Source organism: Natator depressus, chromosome 8 (assembly GCF_965152275.1).
Source record: "Natator depressus isolate rNatDep1 chromosome 8, rNatDep2.hap1, whole genome shotgun sequence".
In the NCBI taxonomy this organism is placed as follows: Eukaryota; Metazoa; Chordata; order Testudines; family Cheloniidae; genus Natator; species Natator depressus.
This window is the reverse complement of record NC_134241.1, coordinates 41197537-41212920: the sequence shown is the minus strand read 5'-3', so window position 1 is coordinate 41212920 and position 15384 is coordinate 41197537. Positions and strand designations below refer to the sequence as shown.

Below are 15384 nucleotides of genomic sequence, written 5' to 3'. Positions count from 1 at the left end.
ACACAAGACAACACATAGAACACAAAACACAGTTTCTAGTAGATTCATAGTATTGGGTTGCTCTTCAGCTGGCATCAGCTTTTCCTGATTTTCTGAAAGACAAAAAGAACATGTTTCTACCCCTTTTGGGGTGGCAGATTATTGCTTAAAATATTTCTTTTACAAATACCCTTGCTGATTGCAGGCAAAACAGAGGAATTGCCCCCACATTTTCCTGTTTTTGTTCTATAGGCAGGCCAGGTTTCAATGGCTTTTATCTTTTAAGGGTTATGGGGAAATTATTCCACTATTTAGTCATTAAATCCCTGAGGTGGGGTACCTCAGTTTCCCTTCTTATACAGCAGACCAAGTTTATAATGTTTTTCCTGCTGTGTTAAGCTTTAAGTTTATTTACAGGTAATAGCTGAGAAGCATCATTACCATACAACCTTAAAGGGTTTTTCCAAAAATCATACAGACTATACATTGTTGCAGGGGTACTTATTATCATTAAATTTATTAAAATTATCTTGTAATCCCATGCCTTTTATTTAGACAATTTGTTTGCTGACCAGGTATGTCCTTTATCTGCAGCTCCTTTGTGCTGCTAGTTCTTTCCTTCCTTTATCATTTAGGTAATTTGCATTTTCACAGAAGCTTCCTGCTTTTGGATTTAAAGCCATCAGCAGCTCAGAGACTATCTTAAAAGGGACACAATCAACTTTCACCAGAGTTTTGATTACTTTTAACTTCTGCTTCCAAAACACACAGCAATCTGAAAAAGAAAACCCAACCTATTGTGGCTCCCTTTGGAGCCCTAATAGCATTTTAATTAAGTAGCATGGTACGTTTGCATTTCTTTTGCCCCTTCTACAATATACCCTGCGCATGTTCTGGGGCAAATGCACATTCCTTCCATAGTTTAACTTCTATAACATTATCCATATCAATTTTTACATAAGGTGTAACTATTTCTTTTTTTTGCTTACAGAGTTTTCATGTACCTTTATCAAAGTGACAGTCTGATTACTCAGAGCCATTTTAAGACTCAGTGTTTCTAACATTGCTTCTTTTTGTTTTGTGCACCTCACCCCTGCTGTTGCTTCAGAGGGCCACTGTCTTTTTTAAATTTCGTATTTATTTATTTTTTTTACTACAGCTCTCATCTGCTATTTTGTTACAAAATCAAACAAACAAACAAAAACCAACCAACCAAACAAAAATAATCCAATTTTTTTTCTATTCTCCAGATTTTGACTGCCCTGCTGCAGCCACATCTTAAAAACATTTTAAATTTTGTAAAGCATGGAGTTACCTTTTAAGGGTTAAATGCCAAATCCCAAAGCCAAACAGCACTAATTACCTGTGTCTAGCAAAAAGGTCTGTCAGTTTTGCAACTTTGAATTAAAGAGTCAAATGGATTTTTAGTGGCATTATTTAAAACAAAAACAAAACCAACTGGTCCTTAGAACTTTACATATTTACACACACACAGATAGATACATACACATTTTCTTTTCTTTAACATCCCTTTCACGTTGCTCTGTTTTTTTACATCTTACATTCCCTTTATACATTTGAGGCAGTTAAGTTCCAATAGAACCCCCTTATGTTCTTTTAGCAAATTTGACTAAATTGTCCAGTCAAATGATTTTAATCAGTTTCTTTTGCCTGGCTAATTTACAGACATTCCTTTGGAAAAGGGCCCATTTTTCCCTCAGAATGGCTGCAAAGAAACCAAGAATGCTCTTTCTCTAACACTTTTTTTTTTCCTTTTTAACATTTTCACAAAGTTTAGCTGCTTAATTCCCTCCAGCCTCTGCAGAGTTAACTTTTTTTTTTTACTCTTTCTCTTTGTAATTATGCCTGGGGGTGCCATACATAGGACCTTCTCCCCCTTTACCTGCCTCCCTCCAGCCTCTGCAGAGTTAACTTTTTCACTCTTTTTGTATTCCTGGAGTGCCTCTTTCACTATTTTCAGCTGGCTTTGGGTATTTGTAGCCAGCACCTTCCAATTGTCTGCTCCCTTTTCCGTTTGTGCCTTTTCCTCTTTACATGAAGACAAGCGGAGGGAAGAATCCTTACATGCCTCCCACAACAACCAAATTACTGCTGCATCTCTTTTGGCAGCACTAGAAGGTTTGTATATGAGGATATACTGAGCCAATCTATCCTCTAGGTCCGAAATAGTGCAGAGATCAGCTAGGGCTTGTTTAGTCCAAGGACTGTGCCCAAATTTTTGAAGGTTTTGTTTAAAAGGTGTAATTTCTTTAACAAAAGGTGAGGTTGGAGTTCCTTCTGACTCCATTCCTCCCTCTGGTACTGGCTTACCCTGTTTTCTTTTAAACATCTTAACATGGATATTTCAATCTCTTTGTCACTGCTGGTATTACTTAGCAAGTGACACAGCCTAGATTCTGAAATCATAGCTTAATCTATGCGTTTTTCCCCTGCTACCTTCCCGGAGGCCAGCAGGTCCCCTGCTACCTTCCCGGAGGCCAGCAGGTCTGGTTAACCTATTTCTCCCTGCTACCTTCTCGGAGGCCAGCCGGTCCGGTTAACCTGTTCTTCCCTGCTACCTTCTCGGAGGCCAGCAGGTCCCCTGCTACCTTCTCGGAGGCCAGCAGGTCTGGTTTAATCTGTTTTCCCTGCTACCTTCTCGGAGGCCAGCAGGTCTAGTTTAATCTGTTCTTCCCTGCTACCTTCTCGGAGGCCAGCAGGTCCCCTGCTACCTTCTCGGAGGCCAGCAGGTCTGGTTTAATCTGTTTTTCCTGCTACCTTCTCGGAGGCCAGCAGGTCCCCTGCTACCTTCTCGGAGGCCAGCAGGTCTGGTTTAATCTGTTTTTCCTGCTACCTTCTCGGAGGCCAGCAGGTCCCCTGCTACCTTCTCGGAGGCCAGCAGGTCTGGTTTAATCTGTTTTTCCTGCTACCTTCTCGGAGGCCAGCAGGTCCCCTGCTACCTTCTCGGAGGCCAGCAGGTCTGGTTAACCTAATAGAAATGCCTAGCTCACTAGAGCTGGCGGTGTGCACACCAATATTTACAATAACTGAGGTTTTTTACCAATATTCCCCCTTTCGCAATTCTCCACCAAAATGTTGTACCAATAAATTAAAAACCAGCAGGATCTTATTAAAGGGAAAAAGGCAAAATACCACATTTATTGTGAATACAGAAAGAATCATAGTAAGCAGTTAGTTATAGCTATAGCATTCCATTCAATCTCATATTTCTTCACACATTCATTCATACACACACACACACACACACACACAGGTTCTGCAAGGTTGTTATCATAGTTACCAGCCTTAGAGTTGCTCATGCCAAGCCACTGGCCAGGTGGCCTGGACATGAGGAGGGAGCAGGGCCTTGTCAGATGCTCATCTGATGCTCCTGGAAGTTGGTTTGCAGAATCAGACCCCAAAGTTCTCACTTTTTTTAGAGTCTATTTTTATAGGAATTTCTTCCTATGCCAGTCTATGGGAATTGCTTCATCATGCTGTTGCTGAATCAATCAGCAGATAGCACATTCCTGACGGCTCCGTGCTGCTAGATGTTATCTTGTTCTTTGGTTCTCCCATTCTTGAGGCTGTTGGGTGGATTCCAGTCTGCCCTCCGGGGGTCCTCTGGTTATTTCCACTTGACGCCTTCTTCAGCCGATGGACACTGGATTCTTAGGCTGGCACCTCCCTGATCATTCAGTTGTTATCCACACCAAGCATCCGTCCACATACATCCTCTATCTCTATTTTAATCACAATTGTTAATACAACAAAAGGGCGGGGAGTCTCTGGGTGCTGTTTCTGTTGTTAGAGTATTGCTTTGAGTCTCTGTGAATTGCTTTGAGAACAGATTCTGTCTTAGAATGTACTAACACAATTAGCAGCTTGCAAGTTTCACACATAGAGGGAGAGAAACAGTACCAAAACCCAAGAGACCTCTTAATTAGTAATACCCTGGAATTTAAACTATGGGGAATCAAACTCATTTGTGATTTTAATACAGAACTTCTTTAATATGATCCAACACCAGGGCTCTTATCAGACTCCTCCATGGGGTTGCCCGAGGCAAGTCAAGTTCAGGATCCTGACACAGGGAAGAAAGGAGAACAGCAGAATACGGACCCTGGACTTCAGAAAAGCAGACTTTGATAACCTGAGGGAACTGATGGGCAGGATCCCCTGGGAGAATAACATGGTGGGGAAAGGAGTCCAGGAGAGCTGGCTGTATTTTAAAGAATCCTTATTGAGTTTACAGGGACAAACCATCCCGATGTGTAGAAAGAATAGTAAATATGGCAGGCGACCGGCTTGGCTTAACAGTGAAATCCTTGCTTATCTTAAACACAAAAAAGACGCTTACAAGAAGTGGAAGATTGGACAAATGACCAGGGAAGGGTATAAAAATATTGCTTGGGCATGCAAGAGTGAAATCAGGAAGGCCAAATCCCACCTGGAGGTGCAGCTAGCAAGAGATGTTAAGAGTAACAAGAAGGGTTTCTTCAGGTATGTTAGCAACAAGAAGAAAGTCAAGGAAAGTGTGGGTCCCTTACTGAATGAGGGAGACAACCTAGTGACAGAGGATGTGGAAAAAGCAAATGTACTCAATGCTTTTTTTGCTTCTGTCTTCACGAACAAGGTCAGCTCCCAGACTGCTGCACTGGGCAGCACAGCATGGGGAGGAGGTGACCAGCCCTCTGTGGAGAAAGAAGTGGTTTGGGACTATTTAGATAATCTGGATGAGCACAAGTTCATGGGGCCGGATGCGCTGCACCCGAGACTGCTAAAGGAGTTGGTGGATGTGATTGCAGAGCCATTGGCCATTATCTTTGAAAACTCATGGTGATTGGGGGAGAACCCGGATGACTAGAAAACGGCTAATGTAGTGCCCATCTTTTAAAAAGGGAAGAAGTAGGATCCTGGGAACTACAGGCCAATCAGCCTCACCTCAGTCCCTGGAAAAATCATGGAGCAGGTCCTCAAGGAATCAATTCTGAAGCACTTAGAGGAGAGGAAGGTGATCAGGAACAGTCAGCATGGATTCACCAAGAGCAAGTCATGTCTGACTAATCTAATTGCCTTCTATGATGAGATAACTGGCTCTGTGGATGAGGGGGAAGCAGTGGACGTGTTGTTCCTTGACTTTAGCAAAGCTTTTGACACGGTCACCCACAGTATTCTTGCCAGCAAGTTAAAGAAGTATGGGCTGGATGAATGGACTATAAGGTGGATAGAAAGCTGGCTAGATTGTCGGGCTCAATGGGTAGTGATCAATGGCTCCATGTCTAGTTGGCAGCCGGTATCAAGTGGAGTGCCCCAAGGGTTGGTCCTGGGGCCGGTTTTGTTCAATATCTTCATTAATGATCTGGAGGATGGTGTGGATTGCACCCTCAGCAAGTTTACAGATTACACTACACTGGGAGGAGAGGTAGATACGCTGGAGGGCAGGGATAGGATACAGAAGGACCTAGACAAATTGGAGGATTGGGCCAAAAGAAATCTGATGAGGTTCAACAAGGACAAGTGCAGAGTCCTGCACTTAGGACGGAAGAATCCCATGCACCGCTACAGACTAGGGACCGAATGGCTTGGCAGCAGTTCTGGAGAAAAGGACCTAGGGGTTACAGTGGACGAGAAGCTGGATATGAGTCAACAGTGTGCCCTTGTTGCCAAGAAGGCCAATGACATATTGGGCTGTTTAAGTAGGGGCATTGCCAGCAGATCAAGGGACGTGATCGTTCCCCTCTATTCGACATTGGTGAGGCCTCATCTGGAGTACTGTGTCCAGTTTTTGGCCCCACACTACAAAAAGGGTGTGGAAAAATTGGAAAACGTCCAGCGGAGGGCAACAAAAATGATTAGGGGACTGGAACACATGACTTATGAGGAGAGGCTGAGGGAACTGGGATTGTTTAGTCTGCGGAAAAGAAGAATGACGGGGAGTTTGATAGCTGCTTTCAGCTACCTGAAAGGGGGTTCCAAAGAGGATGGATCTAGACTGTTCTCAGTGGTAGCAGATGACAGAACAAGGAGTAATGGTCTCACATTGCAGTGGGGGAGGTTTAGGTTGGATATTAGGAAAAACTTTCTCAGTAGGAGGGTGGTGAAACACTGGAATGTGTTACCTAGGGAGGTGATGGAATCTCCTTCCTTAGAAGTTTTTAAGGTCAGGCTTGAAAAAGCCCTGTCGGGGATGATTTAGTTGGGGATTGGTCCTGCTTTGAGCAGGGGGTTGGACTAGATGACCTCCTGAGGTCCCTTCCAACCCTGATATTCTATGATTCATGGCTGGGGGGTTGTGCACACACTGGCCAGTGTGAGGCAGGTTCTTCTGAGGTCGCTACTGCAGAAGCGTTCCCACCATGGCGCTGCTGCGTGCGGTGCATGCACACCAGGAGGAGTTGGTGGTGGTGGGACGGGCCCAGTGGTTTATTAGGGTAGGTTGTTCTGGGGTGCAGGAGGGGTCACCCACTGGTCTGGGCTGGACTGCATTTTCCCTGGTCATTGGTGTAAAATAGTGCGTGAGCGCAGGGAGGAAGCATGTTCTTGCAGCTGATGTGGCTCTAGGAGCTGGGAGGCCTGGGGTGCTGATCCTCATGCTGCCCAGACACCCTGGAGTGTCAGTGAATTACCTCTGTGTGCCTCATCTTCCCCTCTGTCAGAGAAGGACTCTGCTGCTCTGCCCCCACAGGGTGCTGTGAAGCTCCATGTATTAATGCTCACAAAGTGTGTTTCAACCCGCAGGCAGGAGGTGCTAGAGAAGCACAACCTTCGGGCTGGGCTGCGTACAGGGCTTTGCAGGGCTTCTCACAAGCACAGGGCTGTGCACAGCGACTCCATGGTAGAAGCTGGCTCTTGTGAGCTTCGTGTCTGACTGCTCTGATCCTGGCACTGCCCCCAGGGCATCTGTCTCACTGCCTCTCTGTGGGGTTTGGGCAGGCTCGGTAAAGCTAGTGCTGTAGTGCTGGACTGCGACTGCGGAGACCGGGCAGGACATTCCCACCTCTGGCCTGAGTGAGTTTAGGTGAGTCTTTTAATCTGCCTCGGGCATCATCTTCAAAACGCCTCCCTTCTGTTGTGCAGCTCCAACCCACTAACAACTGTGCAGGTCTCAGGTAGTCTGGCGAGGAGGAACAGATAGCTACTGAGAGAAAGAGAGACCCAGGCCCCGCTCATCTGGGGGAAGATGTGCCAGCCTGGGGTGTGTGGAACTTTTAGGCTTGGTTCCTTCCTAGCGAGCTGCCCTGTCAGTGCAGGGAGAGGAGCTCTGGCTGCCTGGGGAGTGCAGGGAACCCGGAGGTGTCTAACACACAGGAGCATAGCTTAATCCCTGAGTCAGGGCTCTGAAGGCAAACACCCCTCCACATGATAGAGGTCAGCGTCAACTGACTCTCCTCCCGTAATGAGTGTTTCCCTGCTGCTGCTGCTGCTGTCAGTGATTGGTGGGGGCATGTTACTTCTCTCGGTGCACAAGCAGTGTCACCGCATTCTGGGTAGCGCCAGAACCACAGCCTGTGTCCTCCTAGCCTCTGTTTAGATATCACTTCCTGCTGTGTGGCTGACCCTAACAGTGTTTGTGGCACAGAACCTGGTTGCAGATGGTGGAGGGTTACACATTTGGTATGGATGGTATAGGTGATGTATCTTGCCATAGTTGATGTAACAGCTTGGGGCGGATGGTCTTGCTGTTATAGGTGGATATGGATTGTGTAGCTGTTACACCTAGGTGCTGTTGGAGTGGCTGTAACACTGTAGTGTGCATGGGGTAGCTTTAACACCAGTGTGTGGATGGTGTAGCTGTTACACCTTGGTACATGTGGCATGTCTATTACAGCTTGGTGTGGAGGGTGTGAATGGTTCACCTGGGTGTGGCTCACATATCTAACACATCTGTGTGCTACTCATATAGCCATTACAATTCACTGTATATGTATAGATTTACAGAGGGATAGGACAAGAGGGTAGAGTTGTGGCTCTTTCATGTGGATGGTATAGCTGTTTCACCTTGGAAGAGATGTTATGTTATGTGAGATGTTATGGTCGTCACACTTTGGTGTGGATGCTGTAGCTGTTCACCCTGGTGTTTCTGTTTATAAGTATTACACTATGTTGCAGACCATACAGCTGACAGCTTGGTAGAGTTGGGGATGGGGTGCCTTCTACACCCAGGTATGGGTGGGGTAAGTGTCAAACCTGTTTGCAAGTATCTTGATTTATGTAGTCTTAAAACTTTTGTTCAGATGGGGAGCTGTTACACACTAATACTGATGGTGTAGCCTTTAATCTTTGGTGTGGATGGAGAAGCTGTTACACCTTATTGTAGATAGTGTAGCTATTACACCAGGATGCTATTCCGTGCTTAGTATGGAGGTTACAACTTCTACAGCTGAGTGCAGAGGGTTTAGCTGCTATGCATTGTGTGCACGGTGTACCTGTTACATCTTCATGCGGCTGGTGTATCTGTTACAACTCAATGCACAAGGTATATCTCTAACACCTTTCTGCAGATTGTATAGTTGTTTCACCTTGGTGTGGATAGTGTAGCTGTTGCCATCTGTATCATGTGGTATAATTGTTGAACTTTAGTGTGGCTGGTGCAGGTGTTCTATTTTGGGGCAGATGATATTCTGATGCTGTATTAATTGTTGCTGTAGTTAAGGTGACATCCAGAACATTCATTTTGATGGGATAGAATTGTAAAAACTTCATGTGTGAGTAAGTTTTAGAAGAACTAAAATTGTACCATAACCTTTGTCTTGTTATGGATTGTTTGGTGTATCTCTCGGTTGTTGAATTGAAATTCTGGGACGTTTATAACAAGATGTTCAATGGGTATTTTGGCATTTTTCCTGGCTGCAGATGGTGGAGCTGTTTAACTGGAGATTCTTTGGCAGGGTGCCACTCACTTTCTCTTTGGAATCTGATAATCTCTTCCTCTTGCAGTTAGAGAATCTGTCATTCTTGGGGTAATGTTTCCCTTGTTCTGTTCTCCTGACACACTTCCATTTTCCATCTATTCTGTTGTTAGTTGTCATTGGTTCCAGAAGCTTGTTAGAAGCTAATGTAACCCACTGGACAGCATGTGTTACGCATTCACCACTGTCTAATGTGCAGAGGAGGCAGGTTTGTCATAGGCCCAGGCCCAGCAGTGTGGAGACTCCCACTGTTAGCCTTGGAGCCCCTTGGTTCTATCATCACACTAACACGAAGATTTTTGTCCTTCTCACCATATGTCTTGACACAATGATCCTTGTGACAATGAAGGGGGTGGGTGGGACTGAGAGCTCCCTTTTATGGACACCAGCCAGCCAGTAGCTATAAAATCCCACTTAGTAGCTGTTCTCTAATTGCTCTGCCCGTAAAGGGTTAAGAAGTCTCACTGCTATGCATAGGTAAAAGGAAGTGAGTGGGCACCTGGTCAAAAGAGCCAGTGGGAAGGCTAGAACTTTTTAAAATTGAAAAAAAGACTCTCCTTTTGTCTGGCTGCCGCTGTTTTCCCGGGGAGAGGCGGACAGGGCAACAGCTATGCTGTTCGAAGCTTGGGCCAGGCATGGAAAAATCATTAGTATCATACCGTAGAGATAACGCGATTAGGATTATCTCTTTTATTTCATTATGGCTGGTGGATTCCTCTGTGCTAACCCCAGATGCTTTTGTTTTGCTTAGTTGCTCTTTTAAAACCTAGCAATCGCCTGAGCTCCCAGCTGTATTTTCTTTTCTTTTTTTTAATTAATAAAATTTACCTTTTTTAAGAACAGAATTGGATTTTTATGTCTTAAGAAGTTTGTGCACATGTTGTTTAATTAGCTGGTGGCAACAGCTGATTTCCTCTCCCCCGCCCCCAGCTCTTCCCCGGAGAGGGGCATGAAGGGGCTTGAGGGTACCCCACAGGAAGGAATTCCCAAAGCTCTCAAAGAGGTTCTGCCCTTGGGTGCTGGTAGCATCTACCACTCCAAGGTCAGAGAGAAGCTGTGACCTTGGGAGTTTAATACCAGCCTGGAGTGGCCAGTATTAATTTTTAGAATCTTTGCGGGCCCCACCTTCTGCATTTGAAGTGCCAGAGTGGGGAATTAGCCATCAGAAAATGCTGATTCATTGAAAGCAGAATGTTTAGTGGAAATGTGTTGATTGCAACAGAATTGTGAGAAAAAGTCCTATTCAGAATGGGTTGTTCTGATTTTCCATTTCTAAACAACTTGTTTCCATTTTTTATTTTATAGATTAGAATTCAAACATATTTAAAAGTCAAAATCAGAACAAAGTGTTTCACGGGACTGAAAACAAGAATTTTTCTGGAATGTTTTGTGGGAAATTTTGAATTTTTAAAATTTTGTTCTATTTCAGTACAGGAAAAAATTCCAGTTGTACAGATTTGCTCAGAAAATCCCATTCCTGCCCAGTTCAGTTTCCATGTCATGGACACCAGAGCTATTGAAGATCTTTTAATTCCTTCTCAAAGTACTGCAGATGGGGCATCCCTGCCTCCTGGGATGCCGCCCCCAAAAGGAATGTTCTGATCCAAGTGCTGTACTCACTAAGCCACTCTTCCCTCGCTCGTGTTTTGGGCAGAGACATTGCTAAAATGGGCCCATTGCTTCAGACTGGTGTGGGGGAGTGATGAGAAATAGATGCCTTCTTTGCTGTATGTGTGGATTAGTCTCCTCATGCTTGGCTGATTGGCCCAGATTGGGGCTCTGAGGCTGGTCTGGAATTTAGTTACACTACTCGGACCCATTCTTAATCCATCATTTCTTTGTTTACTTTGGGTGGGGGGATTCCAGGGGTTAAATGTTATTTAAAAGTTAAGCCACGTTGTCAAGCTGTCTAGAGTAGCTCACTAGTGTGAGTGCCAATCTCATAAGAACATAAGAATGGCCATACTGGGTCAGACCAAAGGTCCATCCAGCCCAGTATCCTGTCTACCGACAGTGGCCAATCCCAGGTGCCCCAGAGGGAATGAACCTAACAGGTAATGATCTAGTGATCTCCCTCCTGCCATCCATCTCCACCCTCTGACAAACAGAGGCTAGGGACACCATTCCTTACCCATCCTGGCTAATAGCCATTAATAGACTTAACCTCCATGAATTTATCCAGTTCTCTTTTAAACCCTGTTATAGTCCTAGCCTTCACAAGCTCCTCAGGCAAGGACTTCCACAGGTTGACCATGTGCTGAGTGAGGAGGCGTAGTTCAGTGGTTTGAGCATTAGCCTGCTAAACCCAGGGTTGTGAGTTCAATCCTTGAAAGGGCCATTTAGGGATCTAGGGTAAAAATTGGGGATTGGTCCTGCTTTGAGCAGGGCGTTGGACTAGATGCCCTATGATTCTATGAAGAAGAACGTCCTTTTATTTGTTTTAAACCTGCTACCCATTAATTTCATTTGGTGACCCCTAGTTCTTATATTATGGGAACAAGTAAATAACTTTTCCTTATTCACTTTCTCCACACCACTCATGATTTTATATACCTCTATCATATCCCCCTTTAGTCTCCTCTTTTCCAAGCTGAAAAGTCCTAGCCTCTTTAATGTCTCCTCATATGGGTCCTGTTCCAAACCCCTAATCATTTTAGTTGCCCTTTTCTGAACCTTTTCTAATGCCCGTATATCTTTTTTGAGATGAGGGGACCACATCTGTATGCAGTATTCAAGGTGTGGGCATACCAGGGATTTATATAAGGGCAATAAGATATTCTCTGTCTTATTCTCTATCCCTTTTTTAAATGATTCCTAACATCCAGTTTGCTTTTTTGACTGCCACTGCACACTGTGTGGACGTCTTCAGAGAACTATCCATGATGACGCCAAGATCTTTCTCCTGATTAGTTGTAGCTAAATTAGCCCCCATCATATTGTGGGTACAGTTGGGGTTATTTTTTCCAAAGTGCATTATTTTACATTTAACCATATTAAATTTCATTTGCCATTTTGTTGCCCAATCACTTCGTTTTGTGAGATCTTTTTGAAGTTCTTCACAGTCTGCTTTGGTCTTGACTATCTTCAGCAGTTTAGTATCATCTGCAAACTTTGCAACCTCACTGTTTACACCTTTCTCCAGTTCATTTATGAATAAGTTGAATAGGATTGGTCCTAGGACTGACCCTTGGGGAACACCAGTAGTTACCCCTCTCCATTCTAAAATTTACTATTTATTCCTACCCTTTGTTCCCTGTCTTTTAACCAGTTCTCAGTCCATGAAAAGATCTTCCCTCTTATCCCATGACAACTTAATTTACATAAGAGCCTTTGGTGAGGGACCTTGTCAAAGGCTTTCCGGAAATCTAAGTACACTATGTCCACTGGATCCCCCTTGTCCACATGTTTGTTGACCCCCTCAAAGAACACTAATAGATTAGTAAGACATGATCTCCCTTGTCAGAAACCATGGTGACTTTTGCACAACAATTTATGTTCTTCTACGTATCTGACAATTTGCCACTGAATGCATCTGATGAAGTGAGCTGTAGCTCATGAAAGCTTATGCTCAAATATAGTCTCTAAGGTGCCACAAGTACTCTTATTCTTTACTATTGTTTACTATTGTTTCAACTAATTTGCCCGGTACTGACATTAGACTTACAGGTCTGTAATTGCCAGGATCACCTCTAGAGCCCTTCTTAAATATTGGCGTTACCTTAGCTATTTTCCAGTCATTGGGTACAGTATCTGATTTAAAGGACAGGTTCTAGACCATAGTTAATAGTTCCACAATTTCACATTTGAGTTCTTTCAGAACTCTTGGGTGAATGCCATCTGGTCCTGGTGACTTGTTACTGTTAAGTTTCTCAATTAATTCCAAAAGCTCCTCTAGTCACACTTCAATCTGTGACAATTCCTCAGATTTGTCACCTACAAAAGACGACTCAGGTTTGGGAATTTCCCTAACATCCTCAGCCGTGAAGACTGAAGCAAAGAATTCATTTAGTTTCTCTGTGATGACTTTATCGTCTTTAAGTGCTCCTTTTGTATCTCTATCATCCAGGGGCCCCACTGGTTGTTTAGCAGGCTTCCTGCTTCTGATGAACTAAAAAACATTTTGTTATTACCTTTTGAGTTTTTGGCTAGCTGTTCTTCAAACTTCTTTTTGGCTTTTCTTATTTTCCTCAGGGCAGACTGTCAAGGAACAGGGCACAAACAACTGGTTGTGTGTACTATAATTAGATTTCACTAACCAAGTAACAAGTGTGAACTCTTCAAGCCTTATAACAGCCTTAACATGGAGTCACAGATATCCCCTTTGGGCACTCCAGTCTATCTTGCCTGCCAGGCAAACTTCCCTTTGTGATAGATGGTCCTTTACATCAAAAAAAATCACAGCAATATTCAGGTTACTCCCAGTCTCAAAGAACTCGTCACTTACCCCAGGTCGATTGCACCTTAGATCTCTTACCAAAGACAATGCTTGTAGCCAATCCTGTAATAAATTATCTAAAGATTTATTAACTAGGAAAAAGAAATTAGAGTTATTTACAAGTTTAAAGCAGGTAAACACACACACACACAGAGAAATGAGTTACAGTTTTAGATTGCAAAAGGTAATGGAAGCTGCTGTGATGTGCAGGGTGTGTATGTCCTTTAGGGCTAACCTAAGCTAAGCAGCTTGGGGATCCCTTGCTTATGCTTAGAAATATTGCCCCTCCAAATTCCAGGCAGCACACCAATACAGTGCCTCCAGGTCAGGGAATTTTATTCCATTCCCTCAGAGTTCAAACTGATGGAACAAGTGTCCATGTCTGTCTCTTCTCCATGGGTGTGTGTCTTTGTCCTTTGATGTTTCTCAGTGGCTCATTTGGTTTCAGTGGGCCGTCTTGTGAAGTGCTGGCCCTGCACAGACTAATTAATGCTTCTTTTCTGTTTGGTGAATTACACAATTATAGTGGTTTACATGCAAACACTCAATAGCATTGTATACCATGAGCTACAGATGTTGTAAGTGAGATCAATACATGCAGCATCCTACAAGCATTTCATAAGGTCTAAACACATTCTTATCAACTTAACATCTTTTTTAACCATGCTAACACACAGTGAGGCAGACTGGTTTCCAGCTATGCATTTGTCCGTGTTCAGTGAGTCCTGGGGGCCTTGGTATGAGCTGACACCTGGTCTGCCAGCATCACACAGGTCTTCTGGCGGAATATCCTATGGCAGAACTCATAGCTTCTGCAACAGCCAAAGTGGGAAAGGACATGCTTTATGACTGATGGAAACAGATGGGCCAATCACATGCATAGGAGCTGCTCCCTGGCTCAGACCAGGGATGAAGCTGAGGGGCGGACTCTAGAAACTCCATGTATAGATAGGAAAATGTTGATTTATCTCCTGCTGCCTTATGGGAGGAACCCAGGGGTAGGCAGCCCTGATTGGAAGCAGAAATCAACGGAGCAACTGGTAGTTGGCAGGAGACGTGAGCAAGGAGACAGGACTGGCAGCGGGGGAGAAATGGAGGATGAGTGCTCCACTGTACCGGACAAGGGCCAGAACCCTGGATCAGAATCCTCTAAGTCGTGGAGATGTTCAGACTGCATCTGGGCCTCTCCCATGCATCTCTGCTCCATGTACATTGAGCTGCACAGTACTGCTCCTTCACAGCAGTGACAATTTCATACTCCCGCTGTCCTGCTAATGTCTTCTACCGCTTCTTTTATCTCCCCATTCAGCTGCTGCTCTGGGGCTGAAGTAACCTGCTGTGATGATCTCCACTCCCAGGATGCCCCTCCTACTGCTGCTGCTCCACATCCCAAGTGCTGCCAAAGCTCAGGTTAATCCAGGTAAGCAAAATGAAGGCCAGCCTGTTGCAATTCCAGCAAAGCAGCTGCCCCAGAGGTTATTTTAATTGGCTGTGCTCCTGCCAGCCGGAGGCCAAGGCTCATTAATTTTCTTCCTCCATAACAGACGGGTCACCCCGTTTCCAGGAACTCAGACTTTTCAAATACAGAGAGAATGAAAGTGTCTTTTTGAAACTCTGCATCAACACCTGCCCAGAATGGGGATGGGCTGTGCTGGTTTACAGTGGCTTTGTTAAAGCCTGGTGTAACCCTTTAATCTCACAGTACTGCTGTCTCCCGTCATCCCACAGCACTGTGTTCCTGGCCCTAGTGATTATAAGATTGTTCTTCCCAGCCAGTCTTACAACCATGGCCCCACTGAGGACAATGGCAAAGCCCCCATTGACTACAGTGGGGTCAGGATTTCAGCCCCTCTTCCACCAGGACACTTAGCAAGTAGCTTTCTAGGGTTTTCCTCTCTGGAATGTGAGGAGTGTTTAGTGTTCCTGAAAGGGAGGGGCCTGATGCCAATAGCCAGTCAGAGACAGGACCCAGTGCATCTTGGTCCTGCCCTGCAACCCACTGTGATAACAACAATTACACCTAGCTCTTGTCATCAGTAGCTCTCAAAGTGCTTTACA

The 15384-nt window shown here is 44.6% G+C and overlaps 1 protein-coding gene across 1 annotated transcript in view; it reads left to right on the top strand.

Moving 5' to 3' along the window:
• DDR2 (discoidin domain receptor tyrosine kinase 2) overlaps positions 1–15384 on the top strand; it is a 152891-nt gene that overhangs the window by 57603 nt on the left and 79904 nt on the right. Inside the window, exon 2 of the mRNA XM_074960831.1 lies at positions 14636–14746. Within this exon, the coding sequence (XP_074816932.1) occupies positions 14668–14746 (79 nt within the window). The 5' untranslated portion in view covers positions 14636–14667. The remainder of the gene's footprint in view (positions 1–14635; positions 14747–15384) is intronic.